Consider the following 24,904-nt stretch of genomic DNA (forward strand, 5'->3'; position numbering starts at 1 on the left):
AGATGTATGTTTCAAATAAAATACAATTCATACTTGTGTTGTGTTTTTATAACATTTTACCACCATGCCTTATCACTGAGGCCTCGAGGCAGCTTACAAAATTTTAAAATAACAAAACACAGAATGACAACAGTAAAAAGGGTCTTATAAGCCAAATCTCCATCAGAGTGCTGAAATCTATTCGGTAAACCATTCTTTTACTTGGACTTGTGGGAACAAATTGGTTTGTATTCAAATATGTTTTTGCTTTGTGGTCAGGCTGTTTGTTTTTAATATTCAGCTGATGAAAGAGACAAGGCAGTGTGAAAGTATTAGAAAGTAGTCTAGCTCCCTTTTGAGTTCTGATTTTTAATTTCATGTAATATCCTACTGTGTACTCAATGGGTTACTTGAAAATAATGATAATTCCTTTACTTTAGAAGTTTAGTTTTATTTGGTGGAAGTGAAACTGTTCAGATGATCAAATCATGGCTTATTAAGCCATTGTGGCTTATTAAGGCAATACATGCATGAGCCTTTTGTCCATGCTTGCAGCCTCTTTCCTCCTTCCTTTGCTGTGAGCTGTGATTAAACAGAAAGACTCTAATTAACCATAGATTCCTTTTTCTTCTGGACTGGGAAAATACAGTTTAATTAGAACAACTTCAAACAGTGACTTAATATCCTGGTTTGCTTCTAAGATGGCAGCTATAGTTTCCTGGTTTGGATGAAATGAGAAACTGGTTAATTAGAGGCTTCTTGGCTTAATCATAGCTTTCAGCAAAGAGAGGTATAAAGGAGCGGCATGTGTGGGCAAAAGACTTGTGAATATCTTGCTAGGCCTCTGGTCTAATTTGTTTCACGCCTGCTACAGTTTGTCCAGATCCTAGTTTCTCTCCCAGCTATGTTTATGGTAGATTTAGCAATCAGTCTTAATTGACAGTTTTAAAATTCAGACTGTAATCCTATACAGTCTTCCCTGAGAGTAAGGCCAACTGAAGTCAATAGATCTGACTTCTCAATAGACATTCATAGGAATGTGCTGTCAACGAATCACTTTTCAGTTCTTTGTTTTAAGAGCATCTGGGATATCATTATTACAACCTAAATTTGCAATTTTGAAGCATGATAGCTCTCTTCCATTTACAACCAATGTGCAAGTGGCTTACCAGAATCCTTTTTATGTAAAGCTGAGGGAAAATGTTTTGTAGTCAGTCTTGATTTGCAACAAACTGGAAATTTCAACTCTTTTGAGGACTTTGTGCTGAGATCTTGACCATGTAGAATCAGAGTCTGTGGTACTCGAAACATTCTCTCTAGATGCCATCTAGTACACTGACATGTCTTAACTGGGCAGAATACAGAGCCCAATGAGGTAGTTGACCACAAGGACCAATGATTAGTTTTATAGAATATCTTCTAGCAGTAGCAGTGTTATGTATGACACAAATTCATTTGTTCTTATTTTTCTTTTAGGAACTGATAACCACCCTGTACATTGGGTTTCTAGGCCTGATTTTCTCTTCATATTTTGTGTACTTGGCTGAAAAAGATGCGGTGAATGATTCAGGAGAACATGAATTTAGCAGCTATGCAGATGCCCTTTGGTGGGGAGTAGTAAGTATAATCTATAGTAGAGTATTAAAGAGCTGGTATTTTGTTCTAATGTGGTATATTTCTAAGACATGGAATTCATCGCTATATACATTGGGGTGGGGGTGGGCAGAATCCATGCTGTAGCTTCATTTGGATGTAACTCTAAACCATGGTTTAGTATTCAGAGAATGACTCTCAGGTTTGCATGCTTCTCTCTCCTTCTCTGGTATGTCCGCAAGACATTCAGAGGCTTTTGCTTCCATTTGAGATTAACCGCAGCTCTGAACCATTTCAAACTGTTTAATCTTAATTATGGTTTGTTGGAACAAAACAACTTCAAACCACATGAAAATGTGATTAATCTAAAATGAAAGTTCAAGCTCCTGGTTTCTTGCCTTTGCTGGAGTGGAGGGGGGAGTGTATACATACTAAGCTTGTTCTCATAATGCTAAATGCCACTCAGACTAACCCAAAACGATTCTGGCTATACCCCAGAAGTATAGGATAGCAAAGTGGCTTCAAGAGTGAAGAAAGCACACATTTATGCACTATTTTGCATGTACTGAAGGCACCCAGAATCTCCTGTCTTACTAGGCTAGAATTAAGGATGAGGCTGTATATTAACAAAGAAGCAGTCATCTGGCCTGTTCCTTAACCCGCTCTTGCTGAAACTTATAGGTGGGAACAAGTGAATTATCTAATTGGTTTCAGCAATACTAAAGTACGGATCAGGTCTTATCAGTACTGGAGGTGTGACCCTACTGCTTTTGGACCTGAAAACTTGTGGGATTCTTCACATGTCTTTTATTCTGCAAACAAAATTGGTTACTCACAGACGTTTGCAGGTCCTTTACATGATGTTGTCACTCTCTACAATCTCTCCAATGCTTTGTGATCATTCCATGGCTTTATTTGTAATGGGGATAATGAGCTATTTAAAAACGATGATTTGAATCCATTTGACTCTCAATGTGTAATGATAGAGTTGTGCTATAATGACAGGGCCATCTATTCTGGAGTTGCTCTTCTCCTGGTCAGCTGTGTGGACAGGTGACGCCAAGGCATATTTAGGCAGTTGGAACTAGATTTGCTACATGAGCAGATCTAATTCCAAAAAAAAGTGTTGTACCAATATACCTGTGTTTAGTAACTGAGAAACAGTGTAGCAGTTGCAAAGTTTATCTGTTTTATACAGTCTTTTATATGAACTTCATGAGTTCCCCTCCTCCCTGTTTCTATATGTAAATAGTAAATACAGTGAAATCTCTTGTGGGATCAGAAAACTTGCCTTTTAAGCTTTTTCACCCTTTCTAAAGGGTTAGATAGCACAACAATGTGTTGAATTTCTTCAGAATTTCTTCTTAATTAAAGGTGGCAGATGCAACCACATGCAAAAAAGACATTGCCCTTGATTTTGGCAGCAAAAGTATACTTCTGTCAGGCATGAGCAGTGCTTTGTAAGTGCTGCAAAGCTTCTCTCAATAGGAATCGGGAAAATTAGCCTATAAAAAGAAGACAAACTGAAAGAGAAAATAAAATCCCCTACTAAATATGCACTAATATGCATACAATCTGAATACAATCACCGTTGCTGAATGCTTCTGTTGCTAAATGATCCCCTGACTATCAGAACCAAAAGATTACAAACGGAAAGGTCAAGAAAAGCAAATCCCTAAGATAGCAATATCAAGCTCAATTCACACATCTCCAGCTTCACATTTAGTTCGTCCCTAAGGCTTAAACTATGGAGCAATCCTATGTCTCCTAAACAGCATCTATGGGGGTATAGGATTTTTTAGTTCTCTGGCTCTGACCTCAGAGACATGAAAGTGCCCCCTCTTCCTTGCAGCCATTGTGGAGTGAACCGTGGCAGCCACCTCTCCATGTTCGTATAAAACTGAGTGTGGAGAGGATGAAAAGGGGGCATCCCCAGGGGTGGGGAGGGGAGGAGACCACAGAAGCTTTAGACAGCTTACTATATGATGTGCTCCCTCCATGCTTCTGCTCTGAAGCCCCAAGCTAAACAGCCAAAATCGGCCGTCTAGCAAAAAAGGTAGGGCAGACAGAGCATGGAGGAGAGGATCACTTCTGTCCTCCGTCTGCCCTGCCTTGGATACTCTTAAGTTCTCAAGTTCGAGGGCTTAAAAAAGCATTTTTACCCTGCTCTTCAGTGAAAAAGGCTCCTGGAGTGGTGTATGTAAGATCAATACAAGTAAGACCGTGCTTGCCCACAAGCATCCAATTGAAAAGACACAACACGGTAGGGAAAAGGGACCATGAAGGAAGAGGAAAACAAATTGACTCATTTGCCAGTTATTATAAGTCATTCTTATAATTACCAGCTGGAAGGGAAAGAGTTCAGGGAGAGAAGGAGCCAAAATAGAGCTGATCTCAGTAGAGCCGATGGAGCGGCCCTGTTTCCCATCTTTCCCGTTGCTGTAGCCTGATGGGATAGCTTTAAAATATGTGTTTAGCTTTCTCAGAACCCATCCAAGAAACAATCTTAATAGGATCAACTGTTTAATGTGAACCTAGTCATTGTCATCAGTTCCTGGGATGTTTTACTCTAGCTGTCCCAAAAGTCTGCCCATGATATAGGGGCTGTTTGCAGGTCGCGGCAGCATTCGGAAGCAAATCATGCATTAAGTAAGCCATGATTTCTGGGGATGCATGCTACATGTGAACAGCTTCCATTTTCTGTAAACAACCTCCAATCAGCACAACCAGAGGTTGTCGGTGTGATGTGTGAGCCCAGACCATAGGGTACAACAAACCCAAGGCAACAACAAACTGAGTTAGCTGCTGGGTTGCCAGCCCCTAAACAACCCATCGGTCTGGGTTTCCATGTCATGCCGGAACCGATTTGCAGGTGACACGTGTCCCAGTTCTTCAGGGTAGCCATTGCTCACATTCGTCAATTTATGTACATGTAAATTTGAAATAGCCCCATTAAAGTATTAAAGTAATTAAAACAAATCTGTTCTCTCCCCACCACCACTGTCACTCTTCATTTGGGCCATTTTAGTCCTATAAGGTAGAAATTCTAAATCATTATTATATTTCTGCTAAAACATATAGATCATAAATAGCTGTGGCCACAATCCAACAAGTAACTGAAGTACAGCCCCAATTTTCCATTACGGAGCAGCTTGTGCTATGGATTATTTGCAACAACAATGGGATTTAGCTGTGGAGAAAGTCTGTGCGTTTCTTCCCAATATGATCTCCCCCCACCCCACCCCACCCCACCCCGCTTCAAACTGCAAACCCTCTTGTGTGTATGTAAGCCTGGTTCAGATGATCACCTAAACCATGGTGTGAAGGAGTAAGAACAGGGAGTGTGTGTGTGTAATCTGGGTGTCACTGCGGCTTGCTTGTGATCACCAAAACTATAATTTAGGTAATCGCCTGAACTGGGATAAAATTCATTTTCATGAGTGTACCAGGCAGGATCAAGATATAAATACGTTAAACTTTAGCATTCTTCAGTGTGACACCATTTGTATAATACTATGGTAAAGTGAGGTTGGTTCATGTGGCTGTTCAACCAAACTAATTTGAATAACACATATTTTATTATTTACTAAATATTTTACCTTAGTATCTATGGGCTCTCAAAATACTTTCAAATGACATATGTTAAGGGGTTCATCTATTCCTCCCCCACTCCAAGTTTAACTGAAATATGCCAGTGTTTTTCACTAATAATCATGTACCTTTGACTGTTTATTTTCTCTTCCTCACCTGCTATTTCCGATGGCAATCTTAACTTTTTTGCTGCTTCATTCCTCTAGCTATTTAACAGGGGTGAGATTAGACACACAACCACTCTCATGGTGACCTCTACTAGATCAAAGCCTTGCAGGGAGAAATGTCTATGTGTGACCATGTTCTTAACTGAAACATTTAGCTTTTCCTGCTGAGTTGTGATTCAATTTTAATGTGATAATCCATGGATATGGTGTGTGTTAAATTCCAATGCATTTTCAATGAAATAGCAAGTTCAGTGCCACTTTTGATCATAAATTGCAAGTCCACAGTTGTAAAATGTGTTTATTCTTTTCAGAGAGTTATAATAACAAATGAACAAAACAAAACAAAATGTCCGAAGATGCATATTCAGACATGTCAGGAGCCCAATCATAAAGTGGTCTTTCTTCCCCTTGAGGATTACTTCTCTTAGAGAAAGGCAGCATAATATTTCTTAGCCGTATCCAGCTCACAAAGCCCCCCTACCCCATTTGCCCCCTGGAGAAGCCTGCTGTTAGATTTCTGTTTTAAATTATTTGAACGCTGACATACTTTATGATGTATCTGCACTGGCTGCCGATTTTCTATAGAGACAGGTTTAATTATTGACATAAAAGTCCAAACAACTTACAACCAGGTTAACTGAAAGATCGTCTTCCCCTACATAGACCTGTTAGACCACTACAATTCTCAGGAGAGGCCTTGCAGTCTGTGCGACAGCCAGCAGAGCTCTTTCCGGTGGCAATGGGCCCTCTCTGTGGTACCAACCCAGTCTCTGGAATAACCTTCCCTGTGCAATACATCAGGCACCAATCATCATGTGCTTTGAATGTTTATTAAAATCCTGCTTACCCTGGCTTTCCGAAACCATTAGCTGATGGTTGTCTTATGGAGCCTTGTAATTTGTAATATTGTGTTTTACTGATTTATAATTTATAGTAAACTACATAGGGATTTTTTTTTAATGGGAAGAAGTATAAATATATTTTAAAGAAACAAATATTTAAATAGAAAATGTGGAGGAGCCTGTATCAGTCCTGGTTCAGCTCTCTCATATTTGAATACATGGTTCTTCAGTTTTATTTTCCTTAAACTGCCACATGGTATCCATCAGTATGAATATCCACAGACTTCATTCAAGGCTTCTTGATCCAAAAACTTTGAAGTCATTGCAGTTGACCACACTTAACATTTAATCAAGCATTCTACATATTTATTTACAAGCAAATTCCAGAGAGGTAGCAAAACCAACAAGGAATCTTTTAGCACCTCAAGGACAAAGAGTTATTCTGGACTAGGAGTCATTTTATAATGTGTTTGAGGGCTCAAGTTCTCAGAAGTTTATGCCACAGTCAATGTGTTACAAGCCTCTGTGCTATATTCTGTGCTATATGTGTTACAAGACTCTGTGCTATATCTGAATGGCAATGAACCTCCACTTACAAGGCCTTAACATTTTAATTCAATAACATGATTATTTGCTTACACATCATTTTTCTCTTGAATCTGCCTTTTCTTTTGGTTGCGTCATTGTTCTTTGTAATTTGTCTTCATATAACTTTCAACTATACCAGCCTTTGCTGGGAAATGATTTCCTCAGACTTTCAGTGATGCCAAACTCCAGCCCCTAAGGTTGTTGGAGAGCAAGTACGTTGTTCTGTTGATAATACTGTTGTAAAACTATCCAGCTGATCAAACAAAGCTATTCAAATATTGTCTTCTCTTTTAGTATGTTACAATCCTGGTTTTAAAGCAGCAAATACAAATTAACCCCTCCCCTGTTTTGTAAAGAAAACATATTTCAAAACAGTTTATGTTGGGGTTGCTTAGCAGAAAATTTACAAATAGCTTTGTATTATGATAGTGAAATCAATTGCAAACAAAATGTCTGATTCTCCCCTTTTGAAGATTGATTAACGGTTGGCACATTCTGTTGGGAATTTGTTCCAGTCCTACTGAAATTAACAGGGAATTGCGCAACAGAATTGGGGGTGTCTTTATGACGCTGCTTTGCTGCTTGGTTCCCACAAATCCCCACAGCATTGCTGCTGTAGCATGGAAATGATAAATCCTGATTGTAGGAGGGAGTGCGGACTATCCGGCAGGAAAAGCCACAGCGCCAGCAGCCATTCGGTTCATTGAGGCTGCCCCTTGCCCCCTGCACTTAATGGGACCTACCCTGAACTTTGATCCACCCCCAGGAAGGCCCACTGGCTCAACCTGAAATGAGGCCACCACCGACAGATGGAGGAAAGAACGTGGTGCTCTCAGAGCAACTGTGGTAAATCGACACTGCCAAAAAGTGCAGTTTCGGGGAGAGGGGTGAAGCCCGATGTGGCTGCAAATTGGAGGCTGTATCATATAAACAATGCAGCGCCACTGCGCAGCCAGAATGAGCTAAACAGGGTAGCTAAACAGACAAAACCCCACTCAATGGAGACCTTTTCAGCAATCCTGCACTTTGATAGACAGTGTTCAGGAGATGCCCCAGTTCCCATCTGACTGACCTCTGTTACCGGACTAGAGGAACTTTAGGTCTGATCTGCAAGGCAATTCTTATGTTTTGATATTTCCATACAGGTTGCCTGATGACATTTAAATAGAAATGTATATTTCTATTTAAATAATAGCAATTATTTCTAAATGTGTATTTTTACATAGAGAGACGCCTATGCACATCTTATTTTATATTTATTTATTTATTTATTACATTTTTATACCGCCTAATAGCCGAAGCACTTATGCAAACCTTTATCCACACTTCCTCTTGAAATGTGGATAAAGAATCCATGATAGGGATGGACATTTCTGGTCTGTGTCAGTTTTGCATGTGTTCATTCATGAGTCTATGCTGCCCCATTTCTGAACTGATCTGCAATTTTTTTAAAAAAAAATCTACATGGAAATTTATATTTATGCATTTTTTACATATTTTTTCTTACAAAATATGTGTTTCTAAATGTATTTTATCCTAAACTCTCTAAATAATGTAAAACAGTGCTTAATTAAACCAACTTGGCTTGAGTTCTGTCCCTTCGGTCTTTGCATCATTATAAAACTTGAAGCATCATATGAATTATTCCATGTGGCATTTTTCTCATTTGCTGTGATTCCTTGAGATAGGGGCATGAATTAGCGAGTATCTTCTTTATATAAATAAAACTGGAAATACAGTGCTCATTTTGAGTTGAGCTGGTAAGTTTTTCTCTAAAGAGAAGAGCAGGATTTGGGCAGGTAACCCATAGGCCCTGGAACCTCATTCGCCATAAAGTTTTCCAAATCATGAAGGCCTAAATTAATGCTTTGAATTTACAGCATGTTAACATGAGCTATGTTGTAATTCAATTTCCTCTTCTCTTTTCCTTCTCCTCAATTAAGTTTCTTCCATACACAACTACACTATGATAGATTTCTTCCTAATATCATGTTTGCATCAGTTTGTCAAAGTATACAAAATGGCTTGGCAAAACAGGTGTTTAAACATTCCTAATTGTATGAATTAGATACGAGCACCTAAAGGTAGTGACTTTGGCTACTTATTCTGTTTGCAGTTCCTGGCACAGAATCTGAAATGTTTTGCTGGGGGGTTATAATAGTAAAGTAGGTGGAGGGAAGGAATGTTGTGGAATGTTGAACTATAATAGGGCATGTTGAGAGGAAAGAGATAGGATGCTAGAATTTGTTATCCGACACTGAAATCTGCCTTGCAAAGTCCTTTTGCTTTCTATGTACCCCAGGTACACTGCCTTTAGGGAATTGCAGTAACTGCAGCAGTAAATGCTCCAAAAAGGAAATGTGAAAAGCAGAGGGAACTCAGATCTCCCCTTTCCAGAGCAGACAGTCAGGAAAGTGTTGAGAAGGTGGAGGACACTGAGAACCGTCAGTCCAACTACTGAAATCCAGAGGATCACATCACCAAATGGGGGATATTGATGCACTTATGCCTTTGGGGGTCCCCCCCCCACTTTTGGTGCTTCTGAACTGTGACACCCGGTCCCTCCTTCCCTTTAGCTTCTTCCCAGTCCTTCACAAATGTGCATAAATTAGGCAATATCCAACCTTGTTTTGTCAACTTCCTTGTATATTACACACTCCCTTCTGACAGCTGAAACAGATAACGAAATTAACAAGACCAGACTACACATGTTAGAGTAAGAGCTTACTTGTGCACCTGCAAAAAACTGACAAATAATACATTTTGTTTGCAACCCCAATTGTGCATTTTTGAGGCACTGAAAATTGAAAATTGAGCCGGGAATGTAAGAGGGATAGTGACCAGAGCGACCTCAATTGTGCATTTTTGAGGCAGCAAGGGGCAAAAAGCTGGGGAATAAAAACGGAACGCATAGCGCTCGGAGCAGCGAGGGGCAGACAAGATTGGTTTTGCCACAAAGTCCCCTGCCATACATGATAGAGCCGGCTGGAGGACTGAGGGAGAGATTGATATATCAGCAACACTATGTGCTTGTGTTCTAATAATGTTTATTCTTAAATTTCAGGTGACTGTTACAACTATTGGTTATGGAGATAAGGTACCTCAGACATGGATAGGAAAAACAATTGCATCTTGCTTTTCTGTGTTTGCAATTTCATTTTTCGCCTTGCCTGCAGTAAGTTTCTTAGAATACTTTGAACTATTCTTAATTAAGTTTACATTAATATATATGATAGGAATATTTCCTCTTTCTCTTCTGAATACATAATACTGGCTACAGATTAATTTTACATACTTCTTTTATTATTATGCTGCAGTCAATTAAATCAATGAAACTTGCTACCAAGAAGAATGATAGAAATTAGTGTGTTAAGCAACAATGTTGTAGCTGCTGTTCAAGATTCTGCAAGTACTACTCTGGTAGGGTGTACCTAGGATCTGCATTCATGTTTCCCATCATTTTATTTCGGCTTTGTCGCATGGTATTCTCACACAAATGGTCATGTATTTTCTGTCCATAGCACTTGCTCCTTTCAAAACTGTGGCCTTTAAATCAATAATTTGCAGAAGCTCCAGTATATGCATGATACTTTGGTGCAAGCAAGGGATTCCCAATTACTTCATGTCAGGTACATTGTGCACACAGTTACACAGTATGTTACATAGAAATAGGGTTGTGGATTTTGTAGTTCACTGTTGCAACCTTAGCGATTAATAGTTGGCATAAGTGAAATAAGCATGCACAAAAATAACATTAACTTTTTATGCCATGACAATATGTATGCTTCACTATACTCTACACACACTAGTACGCAGTGTGACTAAGTAAAGGTGCAAATGTGTAAGAAATATCTGGGTCATGTATAATATAAAATATAGGAAATATGACAGCTCAAATAGGAATAGCTGGATTCCGACAGGAGTGATGCAGCTATCAGTCAATTTGACCCCAATTTAGCAGAGTCTCAAACTTTGTTCCAAATTCCATTCGAGCAGAATTAGCCAGAAACTCAGGGCTGTTTTTTTAAAAAAAATATGCAGTATGATTTTCTATTTTAAAATTATTTCCTTTGTTCCTTAGGGGATTCTTGGTTCTGGATTTGCTCTGAAGGTACAGCAGAAACAAAGACAGAAGCACTTCAACCGACAAATTCCAGCAGCTGCTTCTCTCATTCAGGTGACTTGGTGTCTAAATGCTACATTTCCTGCATATATTTTAATGCAAAATCTTTTAGAAGACTGTTGCCATTAGGGATTGTGTGCAGTTTTTGACTTGCAAATTCCATGACAACATTCTGAAGAGTGCAGATTTTGAAATGCAAGTGCATTTCAAAATAGAGGTTCAGGAGGTGCAAATTTAGTAAGTTGCTTCAGACTGAATGAATTTCTCATACATTCCTCACTGCTACTGCACACTCGGCATATAGGGCTTTTAAAGCATTCTCAAACAATTAGGTTAGCTGATATAGTTCTAGCTTTACCTGTCTTATTAAGCAGAAGTGGATTTTCAGTCCCTTTCATTTTTCTCTTCTGTATGTTTTCAAGCAATTGACTTTCATCGTTCAAAATAGTGATGTAAATATTGCTTGCTTTTTGCATGAACCATGTTGTATGTTCTATTATTATTATTACTGTGAGCTATTTCAATTACATATTTTTGTATATTTTTGTAATCAGCCTTTTTCTTTCCCTTTTTGGTTATATGAGTTTTTATCCTTTCCTTTTTTTTCTTTTCTTTTGGAATGGGACCACTTAAAATAGATTAATTTGAAGAATATTCAGTGGATGAATGGAATTAATGTATTTGAATTTTGGACTCATTCAGAATCAAGGTCTGAGTTGCCTCATTACTGGCATGAGTTTTCTGAACTGAACCCTCTACCTGCAATTTTGAAATTTCCACCGTCCTGAGATTAGTGGTGTGTTTACAGAAATGTAGAAGAATGTGTTGTCCTATATAAATTAATGTTTGTAAACTTGACTGTTTTCTGGTGATACACAAATGTTTCAGTAACTCAGTTAATCTGTTGTGCATTTCTAATAAATGTTTTAGACTGCCTGGCGGTGCTACGCATCAGAAAATCCAGACTCTTCTACGTGGAAAATATACATTAAAAAACCTTCCAGAAGTTATCACTTGATGTCTCCTAGTCCCAAGCCAAAGAAAACTGGAATGGTGTCGGTAATGAGCTACATTTAAATATTCTTTGGACATTTTCCATTTGATACTTTAGAATTTAGATCTAGATTGAAATGAACTGCTCCATTATGCTTTTCGCTATACAGAATAACTTTTCTGGAGTATATAATACCTTTATATTCTCTGCAGAGAATATAAACCATATTTGCATAACATCATGTGGTATTTGCACACATTCATATGTGAAAGTGGTTGGCCAGTCCTACCAACTGGCAGAAAACCCTAGCAAGCTGTGTTGAGTGTGGTGTAGTCTTCGATTGCCCCTCTTCCCATCAGTAGCCTACGGCAGGTCTTTATATGGAAGAGGAAGAGCCTCTCCCTCCTTCCTTCTGTTTCAGCTGCCAATAGCACTGGAAGAGAAACTGTATCCTGCTGAGGACTCCCTTTGTGGAATGCAGCATCAACTCAGTTAGCAACAATGGTGAGAGGAAGACAAGTGGGGAAATTCAGTTATGGAGAGGCAGCCTATCCCTCTAATACCCTTTTGGAATATGTTAGGGTGACCATATGAAAAGGAGGACAGGGCTCCTATATCTTTAACAGTTGCATAGAAAAGGGAATTTCAGCCGGTGTTATTTGTATGCATGTCGCACCTGGTGAAATTAAAGTTAAACCTGCAAAAGCTATACTAGAGTGACCAGATTTAAAAGAGGGCAGGGCACCTGCAGCTTTAACTTGTGATGAAGAGGGAATTTCACCAGGTTCTCCATATATACAAATGACACCTGCTGAAATTCCTTTTTCTATGCAACTGTTAAAGATACAGGAGCCCTGTCCTCCTTTTCATATGGTCACCATAAATATGTGCTGTGGAGGCTTTTCATGCCTTGAACAGCAGCAACAGCAACAAAATGAGTTACAAATTTGTTTTCACTTACCATGCCTTCAAAAAATCATAGGATGTCATGTGCAATTTAGCACTGAAGCCAAAAAGTAATGCACCACATCCTCATTTGATGTCAATTCTGGTCATTAAAGTAAATGGCTGCAGTTCAATGAATAATTAAAATATACACCTGCCATGGCAATAAATGGTTCTTAGATACAAATAAATGTCTTGATAGATTGCAGCTAATAAGATTATTTACACTAGGAAATAACATTGTACCAATGAAATTGAAGGAAAACAGAACGGCAATATTATTTTCTCTTATAATAAATTGTAATTGTAATTTCATTTTTTCTTATTTTAAATTACCTCATTGTGGTGAATTAAAATCATTATTATTTAGGGTAGCTCATTGTTAATGTAGTAGGGTTGTTGTTTTAAAAAAGATTTGAACATGTATTCTTTCTAGGTAAAAAAGAAGAAATTTAAGACAGAAAAAGATAACGGATCTACTTCTCCTGATAAAATGTTACCTGTTCCGCAAATCACATTTGACCATGTTCTAGATGATAAGAAATCTGACAACTTTCAGTTGGATTCATATGAAAATTCTGGTAAGAATTTCGGTTGGAACTTGCATGCATTCAAATAAGGAACTGACATTTAAATAGGCCTAAAGACACATGTAGCTATAATAGACCACAGAGTGATGAGCTGATGAACAACACCTTTACTGGAAAGTTCAAAAAAGTTTGAAAGTGGTTGTTGTGCTGTGCTGCCCATTATTTTCAATGCTGTTGTCGCTGGTGGCTTCTTCGTGTGTGTTTGAATAATTCAAAACATTTTAATTCCAATAACCACAAACTCTCTTACTTGGAAATATTTCCTATAATGAACCCATCAAATCTTAGGTGTTAGAAGGAGAAAACTTGTCTTAACACCCTAATACTTCCTGGCATTAATCTGATTTCTCTCTAGCCTTTTGATTTTTCTTTTTTCCTTTTCTTTTAAAAGCACTCTTGCATGTAAGATTTTGTTTGGAATTCTTTATATTCATTATTATTATTATTATTATTATTATTATTATTTATTTATATAGCACCATCAATGTACATGGTGCTGTACAGAGTAAAACAGTAAATAGCAAGACCCTGCTGCATAGGCTTACATTCTAATAAATTCTCTATATATTCTCATTCTCTAAATATATAGAGAATAAATTCTCATTTTCTATATATTCTTAAATCTGTGCCTTGGCTTCCAGCATTCATTTAAAATCTTAGCTGTGTTACTAAGGAAGGTAGAAACTAAAATGTTTAACTAAAAAGTCTTAAACCTGTCTCTGTTTGGTTATTTATATATATAATTAATTTAGTGTATGACAGTATATTTTTAGGATCTAGAGCCTACTTGTCTACAGTTCTATGTAATTGCTTTCTACACTTCATGACCCCCTTAATGGTAGCCTCCATTTGTAGAATGATATTCTGATTTTTTTTGGTAAGGCTTTCTGCTACATCCTATTTAAAAAAAAACAAAAATATCCCAATGAACACTTGCACAGAGCACCAGCACACATGTAAAGTGGCACTGTGTCCCCCTATACAACTGCTACTCATACTTGGATAATTTAAAGTTCAGATCCCTTTTCTTGGAGAGCCTGTTTGTCAATTGCTCTTGCAAATAAACTGCAATTTCAAAAAATGTGATGTAGAAAGCAAATATCAATGGGGGATAGCACATCTGAATGCATATCAGGTAGAAAGTTCACATGCAGTTCTGGGTTTCTCAATAGGTTATGTAGTACAAAAGATGTTAAAGCTCTCTTTCACTGCTTTCTGTGCACAACTGACATTAACCTTTAACTGTGACTTTGACCATTTAAAGGGCAATGTATAATCTATAAGCAGGTACTAACTCCACTTTGGAAACAAAGGTTTCCTTTTCCTTCTGACATCTGTTCTCTTTTCCCCCCTCCTTCCTGTGTTCTGTTCTCTCGAAACTCTTACAAGTATACAGGACAAAAAGGAATGTTAAAATTTCTTGGTAAGTTAAGGAAGCTACATTTACCTACAGCATGCCAATCTCTGAAACTTTATTATTGCTTGCAGTGCTTTTCATATCTGTGTACTAGCCATTAACTATAAGTTACTTCGATGTGGTGCAAGGAAAGTCGGGCAAATCAAAATCAGCATTCTTTCATAGTTCACCATGACAATGCTTCAGTTATTAATGCAGCAAAGTAGGTGCTCTTCATATAAATGCCTGATTTAATTAACATGATATACACCTAGCGTTCTCTCCCAATATTGTATTATAACAAATTAGTCAATCCATAGACTTTACTCAATCCCATTTTTTCCTTCACTTGTTTTTATACAATATTAGGGGCTTTATAAATAAAATGTGATAAGAATGATTTGAGGGTCTCATCGTTTTAGATTTCTATTTGAAACCAGTAATATAAATATACTGCGTAAGTCTACACGGTTTTTTTTGGTAGTAAGTCCCACTTTGTTTACTCCTAGATAAATGCACACAAAATTGTGACCTAAGACTCTCAGCTTATTTTTAATATGTTTACTGCATTCCTCGTTGCAATAAATATCTTTTCTTTACTTTTGTATCGCAAAATTTTAATCTCATATTTTGTTATCTAGAGGGGGGGCAGTCAAAGTTCAGCAGTTAGGTCTCATGTTTCAATGGGATAGAATTAAAAACATACATAATTTACCCACTCAAATCAGTGGGACCTAAAAGTACTTAGTATTCAATGGATAGTGACCTTAGCATGTAACTTTTCTTTGTCATTTAGGTTTACTGAAACTGCTTACATAAGCAGAATTAGACATAGAGGGATTCACTTTTGGAGGATTTGCTTTTCTAAGGATGGCCTCTGGTTAGGAGAAATTGTGTGGATACTGTTTTTCTTTTTGCAGAAGTAAATAGTTTATTCAATGTAAAATTGCTGGGGTAACTATTTGCTTAAGTGCACAGTTCAACTATAAAATCAGAGTTACAAACAGCTTGTAAGTTTTAAAAAACCAATTGAATAAAAAACATGTCATAAAAAGACTTTAGGCATTCTTGCCATGTCTGGGCTCTCAAACCTGCATGGCTTGATTGGCCAATTTGAGCTTGTGGTGAGGTTCAAGTTCTGACTAGAGAGGAATTCTTACTCATTCTTTATATGTAGAAAACTTTTCTTCTGAGCATACCTTCTGATAGTGGATTGTGCCTAACACTGGCTATCTTCCAGCGGCGTGGAATTTGCTGATGGAACAGGGGTCCCCTTCTCCCTACAGTCCTCCATGAGCCCCCCCAATCTGCTGTGGAGGGACCCTCTGGAGCAGATTGGAGGGGTGCATGGAGGGCAAGGGCAAGTCCTTTTGAGGAATGGAGGTCCACTTCCACAATGCTGAATGTAATTTAGAGGTTTTTCCTCTTCTGTAATTTGCGGAGGTTTAAACCATTTTCCTTTGACAGTAAGACATCTAGAGTAGAGGCATACTGGATCTGTAGAGTACAAATGGCCATTTCTGTTCTAGTTCTTTAGAGTAACGTAATATCTGTAAAAGGGAGGAGAATAGGAGTGGAGTTATAGTAAGGGAAAAGACAAGAAAAAAAAGCTTTCTTACCTTGGCTGGCATAGCATACTTAGGACATGAGAGAGTGACTCAAGCAATCATAACAATATTGCCTCTTTTGCATGAATTAAATGTTCATGTCTGCAAGAAGCCTCCATTGCTAATAGATTGTTTTTAAAATTATATGGAAAAGAAACAGATAGACCATGCATCTAAGTAGCATTGTTTTTCGTTTAAGTAATAATTTTGAAACCTGTTTTCCTATTTTTTTTAATGATTAACTGATGCAATTATGACTTGAATTGCATAACTGCCTCTCTACCTGACTTTCTCTTTCTGTTTCTGTGTCCTGTGCATGGTCTTTATTTTATTTTAATTTAATTTCACCTGTTCACTCAGTCCGACAGCATTCCTGGTCATCCTTTTCTACAGAGCAGCCATCTCCCAGTTCTCCCCCTTCTCCAGGTAACATTTGCATCTCTTTGCTCCATTTCTATTAAACTCTCAGCTGCAGAGATTGGATTTTGACCACTTTGATGTAATTTATGGGAAGATTAGGGTTTTTTTTTCTGTTTACGTGTAATCTAAAATGAATAATAATATTATTAGGAGTTTATAGTGGGTTGAAACCAGACTTGCTCTTCTGCAAATAGACGTGCTCCTTCCATTCATGAAAGGGTACTTAGATCTAGCAAAGGCTCCAGGTGGAGATAGGCAGGGAGGAAGTGAATTTTACTTATTTCTCCTTCCCCTGCAAGTCCTGTGGTCCTCAGCTTTTTCATGGGCACAGAGGACTGCAAGCAGAATGGGGATCAGCCATAATCATGTTCCCCCATTAGGCGGAATTCTGACCACAGGCAGTCTAGATCCAATGTAAATGCAAAATAACTGGATGGATTATTGAAGAAATGAGCACGGGGAATGCTGAGTAGATTCCAATTTAAATAGAGAATGCAAGAGCAGAAAATAAAGAACTGTTGACAGCACTCAATTTATCTAAGTCTGGATATCAGTATGAAAAGGGATTCTTACTATCCATTGCACCAGAATTTCACCAAAGGTGAAGGTATTCTAATTGGTCATACCCTAACATGCAACTGAAGGATACAATTACAGTGAACAAAGAGAATAAGAGAGCCAATGATGGTACTTTGACTGGAGGCAATTAGGCCTGTTTGTAAAAAAAAAACATGGATTGTATAGCTTCCAAATTTAAATGCATTTTTAAAAAATTGTGCTGAATTTCATTTTTTTCTAATGCCCCTTCTCCAGCAAAAGTGCCTCACCTAATTCCCCCCCCTCCACCACCACCCTTTGGGGATGTGTTCTTCTTTTCCTCTCACATTACTTTGTCATTTTCATTTTGTACTCGAAGAGGCCTCATCATTCTTATTCCCTGCTTCTGAGAGGAGAAGTAAAATAGAAAATGGCCATTGAACCCTCCTCCAGCAAGGCTGTCTCCCTTTCAGCAAGGCAAACATACACCCATACAAACACACATCTGGACCATGTGCCAGATAAAATACTCTTACCATTTGCTGAGAGAGTCACAAAGTCAAAAAGGAATTAGATTAAGCAACACTGCAAGATGCAAAGAATTAATTACTATCAATTTATTTATTTATTTATTTATTTAATTACATTTATATACCGCCCCACAGCCGAAGCTCTCTGGGCAGTTTACAACATTTAAAAATAGTAAACATTAAAAGTATACAATTTAAAACAACAACAACACACACACACACACACACATAAAAAACAGTATAAAAACAACAGTATCCATTTAAAAACAACAATTGTGGGGTCCATTAAAAACAAACTTAACGTTGTTAAATGCTGTTAAAATGCTGTTAAAAATGCCTGGGAGAAGAGAAAAGTCTTGACCTGGTGCCGAAAAGATAACAATGTTGGCGCCAGGCGAGCCTCATCAGGGAGATCATTCCACAGTCGGGGGGGCACCACTGAAAAGGCCCTCTCCCTTGTTGCCATCCTCCGAGCTTATCAAGAGCTTCTTTCATCTGTCATTTCTGTCCCTTCATACAAACAATTGCACTTTTTTGGGTTTGATCCAGACTTAGAGCAGAAACATTGAAATCACAACTAAGTTAAGTCCCATTGATTTCACTGGGGTCTGCATTATGTATGATTAAGGCTGAATCCAACCCATTGCTTTTTATTACTTCTGTGCATAACTTCTTCTAGACTTAGTTATGGGATATGGAATAAGAGGCGAAACTGCCATGTAGTTTCAATCTCTATGTTGTTATGCTTTTTTACTAATAAGATTTAGTGAAAGAGATGAGCAATCTGATCTTCAGCATCTTGTACTTGTTCTGTCACTTTAGTAAGACCAAGTGCAGACTTGAACCGCGTTCTCCACATCCGAACCTAACATATGAGTTGAAATCCACAGCTCAGACACTGATTTGTTATGGCATTTGAGGCTTCTTTTATGTGTTAGTTCATATAAAGTGAAATGTGTTTGGGGGGTAGCGGTGGAATTATTCTTGCCTTTGCTTAGTATTTTAAGTACACTTGCATCTGACTCCATAAAATACCATTTCATAGAACAGATAATTCATTCAGACAATGGACAGTATCCAATACTGCTGCTGCACCCCTGTTTGATCTATTGTGCCTGTTGTGCAAGCAACCTAGCGCTCATGAAACAGAAATTATTGATTCAAAAAGCAACTCCAGAAACAAGTAGAAACGCTTGTTTCCAGACTGGGAGAGCTCCTTCTGCAAGTTCTGCTGACCTGCCCCATTTCAGAAATAAGCATTTTTGCTTGTTTCCAACTGCTCCTGGAAAGCTAGCTTCCAGTGGTACTAGCGGTAGGTCCCACTTGTGCTGGAAACAGATTGGATACTGCCCTACATTTCAATAGGTTACAAGGAATGGGCATTTCACGGGGAAGCATGAAAATAAAACCCAGAGCCTCCTTTTCTTTGTATGCACCTTGTTCTTAGTATTATTAAACATATTTGAGCCTCCCTTTTATTTCAATTATTCAAACTAAATTATCCATTCAAGTATTTAAAATGCTTTAAAACTTTTCTAGATCACTTTAAATGCGTACGTAATAGAGCAATTTTAACCTTTACCTGCCTGTTTCTTTTTCACAGTGAAAAGGAACTCACCGTTTTTAGATACAAACACAGGACCATTCATTAGGACCAACAGCTTTGCAGATGAACTTGACCTGGAGGGTGAGACGTTGCTGACCCCAATAACTCACATCTCACAGTAAGTTGCAGATGTATGAATTATACTGTCATTAACTTCAGAAAAAATCAGTCAATACATGGGAGGAGAAGCTAAAATATAATTATACAACTACTTTAGTTATTTGTGTAAAATTACAGAAGTTTATATATACTCCCTTAATGTCCATTAAAAAGTATTGTGGAGTTAAATTAATGGCCGTTCTTCCTGTTGATTTTTATTTAATATCCAGAATTGCACCTGGTGGGCATTCCACATTTTCCTGCAAAAGTTGCTTTATTGATTACTGAGAACACTGATACCCTTTTCATATTTAGTTAATGCCATAGTTAGGCAGAAGAACAGAGTTTAGACGGAACTGTTTTTCTGTTGAGTAACACTTAATGTTTTGCTTTTTGCTGATGTCACACTTAGGAAAGTCTTTTAAGTAGAAGACCATGACTATTCCTTTTTAAGCAGCAGTAATGTGGCATGGAGAATCTGTGTTCCAGCAACACTTGTCACTCATTGCATGCAATAGTACTGAGATTGCATCCATCTGTTGTGCAGAGAAGTAGTTGTTGGGACATATTATGTGAGTCAGATGTTGTAGGGGACCCATATGCTTGGATTTAGATGTGTTCAAGATTTTGTGCAACTTCCCATTAAACCCTCCATACAATATTAGATTAAATTACTATTTCTTACACTCCCTATGTATCCTTTTCAACATCACCAAATTTTATTAGGCGCTGAAAATATGTAGAACTGATTATCTATCTGACTATTGTACACAAACAAGAAGTAAAGACTTAGCAGAAGTTAACAGTTTTCAGCGTAATAAAAAGCAGTGGGTACTGGTTACAAATTTCTGCATGAAGAATGTCTTATGTTGTCATAATTAACGATGATTTATTTCACAATGGGATTCATAAGCAAATACTTTTATGCTCTTGTAACTCTGATTTCAAATTTCTTTCTCTCTTTCTTTTGTAGCCTATTTTGCTAGAATTCTAAAACTAGTAGCATTTCAAATGTAATAGATTGTATTGTTATAGAACCCTTCATGCAAGTATTCCAAAGTGCTTCATGGTACATACAAAAAATAACTTGCCGATCCATGTAAACCAATTAGCATGTAAACGTCAGATCAAATGGAGCTTCAGTTTAGGCTGTAAAAAGTGATCCATGCTCTATGAGAGACATATCAGCATGAAGAATATTTTATAGCCCAGCTGCAGAACATTGTAACTCTTGGTCAGAGAATGAAAGGCTTTGGAATCGGTAAGAATAATGTGCTGTTGAATCTTGGACTGCAGTGCTGAATATAAATTAATATGCCCCAGGGGCCATGAAAATGAGCGCGTATGAAAGAAACCGATTCCATAACCACAAAGGCGTGAGTAAGAGCCGCTGTGTGAATTGGAGGCATGTGCTTGGCAAAAAGTATCTGCAAACAGATTTCACCTGAGAGCATAACATTACTTCTCTTTGACAGGCTATATAAATCAACTGGCAAAAAATATTGGTTACCTACTGTACTATTAGGAAACTTGCCTGGTAAAAGTCAGATTAAGGAATGCATTTTAAAATCTCTGTTTCCACTTAGTTTGGAAGGGTGGAAAAACTCTTGCAACCAGTGCTTGTCTGTTTCATCACAAGTACGTCAGGAGTAGCCAGGGGACATGGAGCAGTAAGCCAGCAGCAGCCTTGTGAAAATGACACTTAGTTAAGGGTGTCTCTGGGGTCTCCGTAGCTTAATCATGACTACATTTATGAACCATGCATGCCTGTCCAGATTTAGGAAAGTGAAACCAGGGTAGAATTGTGACTTGACCCAATGCACTGTCACAGCACTGCTAGAGCCCTATGCCTAGCTCAGTGCCACAACTTGTGGCAGTAGGGTATGATCTCCAGATGTGGCACCAACCTCATGAGAGGCTCAGAGGCACAGTGGTCTTTGCTGTAGGGATACACCTGTATTTGCCCTCTTGCTTCATGATGCATGTTTTTGTCACGGAGTTGAGAAGGAGCCTGGATCAGTGTAACACTGCGCTGCCTTAGTTAGTAGTATAATTTGGCAGCAGAGTAGAGCAGAAGTGGTTTTGAGTCAGGGCAGTATCACCAATTCGTTTCCACCACAGTATACTTGGGGTCATGAACACACTCTGAATGACCTGAGGTGCTTCCAGGCAGGCCAGTGACTCCAGCTGCAGTAGAAGCAACTGATACTCAGGGGATACTCCAGGCAGGCCTTTTATGGTGCCATTGTCCTGTCTCATTCATGGAATATTACAGGGGATTCATATTATAATGTCTTCCACTTGTAGCACTCCCATGTTTTCCCACTGCTTCTTCTGTCTCTTTCCTTATCATAGAAAATCAGGAGAAAAAGACAGTATTGCTGTCCAATGGTTATTAGTGCTGGGAGCCCTCCATATGGAACCCAACCTTGCTAGATAAGGAAATGGAGGGATAGGGAAAACCTTCCCCAATCTACCCTGAGGACTCCAATCCCTGAAGGTCTGGGGCATTATCAAAAGGGGAGTCTTCCCTGTCCCTCCATTTCATAATCTGGCAAGTTTAAGGCAAGTAGGAATGCAGAGGTGCTATATCCCCAGAGTACAAGTTGCTTCCACTGCAGCTGGAGACTCCAGCAGATAGAAAGTACCATGAAGGGAGTACAAAGATGTATCAGTGGCATAAGTTATGGTTAAATTGAACTGAACTGTATCCCGTTTCACATCTTCTTCATAAAGTTTTTGAGAGAAATGTAATCTCTAAGAAAGTTGTTGTTGTTGTTGTTTTAAAAAAATGTATTTAAGTTGGAGAAAAAGGGAGATGAGAGATTAATTTCCCCCGCCAGAGCTTCAAGAGCCCATATCAAAAGCAGAGCTAGTATATTCAGGAAAGATAAGAGACTTCAGCCTCCCTATCCCATTTTGCCCTTTGGTCTTGTCTATTCATCAGTTGGTGGAATGGAGTGTGCCACTTCAGACTGCATGTGGGGGATCACATTTTTGAATGCTCCCATGTGATTAAAAAAAAAGAACCTCTGTAAAGAACAAAACAAAAAACAGTGCAGCCAGCAAAGGGATGGTCTCAAACTTTCCCCCATCCAGACTTGCTAGCTTCCTATTTGTAATGAGGTTTTTTTGTTTTGTTTTTTACATGGGGGAGCATTCAAAACTGGTGTTCCCCTCATTTGTAGCCTGTACTGGTGTAGTCCATTCTAGTACCTCACTCTAGATCAACCTTCCCCAACCTGGTGCTCTCCAGATGTTTGGAACTCCAACCCTCATCAGCCCCAGCTAGTATGTCCAACAGTCAGAAATCCTGAGAGCTGTCAGGAAGGTTGCTCTAAACCCAGCCTGGGTCTTCTTTTTGAAAGGAAATGATGTGAGGAAGACATATCTGTAAAAGGCGGAATCTTTATCTTGCATTAGTGCAGCTATGTTTGTCCACTGGTGTAGTTAACTCCTCCTACCTGATTACACTTATTTCCACTGGCATGCAGTGGTAATAACTGTAATCGTGATGGGATGGTGTTCAGTTACACCAGTTTGATTTCTCATAGGAGCACATATGTTTGTTGTCCATGTAAATCACTCTGCTGCTTGTGGGATGATGCATTATGCTAAGTAACTATTAATTTATTTTTTGGCCCTTGCAGTGTTTTGTGTTACAGAGAAAAAGACACCAGAAGGGTGACTTACCTAGTAATTTAGACAAGAGATAATATACTTGCTATTTTATACATGTCAATTATTTGTAAAATCTCATATTCACAGAGCTGTAAATTTTGTGAGATCAATAGTGACACTTCAGTTTCTTGAATTTATCATTCTTCTACCTTTATATATTCATGGCAATTGGATTATTAAATTCCTTTCATCTCTGTGATCTGGAAACAGCTCCTTAGTTTAAATGCACATGGCATCCAGAGCAAACATTTATACTTATCTGTGTGGTGGAATCCCTATTTGTGTTGACTGGATGGCTCAGATTGTAAATGATTCCTGCTTTTATCTTCCTCTCTTATTTCCAAAGGTCCTTGTAAAGTCTGAGCAAATACAGCTTATTCACTTTCAAGTGGTCAGATGTAATGACTTGCCTGCTGTCACCACAACTCTGTTTGCGCTGCAGCTAACAACATTTAAAATGTGATTTGCGCACAGACAACTTTATCATTAATTGCAGAGAGGATTTGAACAGCAACAATCAAAGCAAGCATACACCAAAGATCAGGCAGGAGGAAGCAACACATAATTTTTATTTTGTTAAAATAAAAGGTTGATTCTGTCTCCTTCTATGTTGTTATTAGATTTTTGTCACATGGCATCCAGTCCTTTACAGACTTTTAAATAATTGCAGCCATTTATTCTACTAGAAAAGAGAGAAAATAAGAAATAGTATATGAATGTTAGCAATATAAATTAGTGTTTTAATACCCTTATTATTGCCTTATGTATATCTACATCAAGCAATACAATGAATATGACTAAATTTCCCTTTGCACATTCCTCAGCACACAGAACATGAAGGCAAGGAATCAGAGCAAAACTAGATGTTGGTTTGGTTTGTGGATTTCCACTCTTTGGATAGAATAAAAGAGAATGAACCAGCAAAGCAACTCAGGCGGGGTGGGAAGCAAAAATAGTAACCCATATGATGATCATCCTACAGAATATTCAAGGTGAAATTAAGCTTTCATGCTATGCGTTATTTATTCTAGTCATTGAAATCGATACTGTTGTATACTTTTAGAAAGTGGGATTTACAACAAAAACACTGACCTAGCAACACATTTACAAGCTCGCGGAAGAGAATATTGTTTTCTTTTAACATTTGTGACAGACAAAAACTATAAAAATATACCTTGTGGTAGACACATACATTTGTATGTTGATGATCTACTTCTTTTAAGTAGAAAAGATTGCCACTTCTTTCACATTGTAGATTAATATCAGACTCCTTGTTTTCCTAGAGTTGGTATACATGTTGACTGATGTGAAGTAATTAAAGTAGACCCCAGCTGCTGACTTATTCAGAAGCGCAGGGCTCATCTAATGCAAGGACAATGAGCAGCAGCCTATGTACTGACCCATCAATGTTTATTTTGGGCACCACATGGAGTAGTAAGTGCAAACATTGGGATTTGGGTAGAGAGATGAGAAGAGACAATAATGTTCCATATTTACTTTTGAATTTTATTGAATTAGTATCATATTTCTGTAGTCAGTAAATTTTACTTTTTATTATACTATAATAAAAAGTCAAATGTACTGATTACAGCAATAGGATTATAATCATAGCATTA

The 24,904-nt window shown here is 38.1% G+C and overlaps 2 protein-coding genes across 2 annotated transcripts in view; one reads left to right on the forward strand and one right to left on the reverse strand.

Annotated features, from left to right (window-relative positions):
• CDKN1C (cyclin dependent kinase inhibitor 1C) overlaps positions 1–24,904 on the reverse strand; it is a 471,039-nt gene that overhangs the window by 131,503 nt on the left and 314,632 nt on the right. The gene's annotated exons all lie outside the window — the stretch shown is intronic.
• KCNQ1 (potassium voltage-gated channel subfamily Q member 1) overlaps positions 1–24,904 on the forward strand; it is a 366,961-nt gene that overhangs the window by 104,636 nt on the left and 237,421 nt on the right. Inside the window, exons 6-12 of the mRNA XM_063117169.1 lie at positions 1,456–1,596; positions 9,825–9,935; positions 10,842–10,937; positions 11,814–11,942; positions 13,259–13,403; positions 16,776–16,841; positions 19,506–19,626. Of these exons, the coding sequence (XP_062973239.1) occupies positions 1,456–1,596; positions 9,825–9,935; positions 10,842–10,937; positions 11,814–11,942; positions 13,259–13,403; positions 16,776–16,841; positions 19,506–19,626 (809 nt within the window). The remainder of the gene's footprint in view (positions 1–1,455; positions 1,597–9,824; positions 9,936–10,841; positions 10,938–11,813; positions 11,943–13,258; positions 13,404–16,775; positions 16,842–19,505; positions 19,627–24,904) is intronic.

The sequence above is a fragment of the Elgaria multicarinata genome, chromosome 2 (genome assembly GCF_023053635.1).
Source record: "Elgaria multicarinata webbii isolate HBS135686 ecotype San Diego chromosome 2, rElgMul1.1.pri, whole genome shotgun sequence".
Lineage (NCBI taxonomy): Eukaryota > Metazoa > Chordata > Lepidosauria > Squamata > Anguidae > Elgaria > Elgaria multicarinata.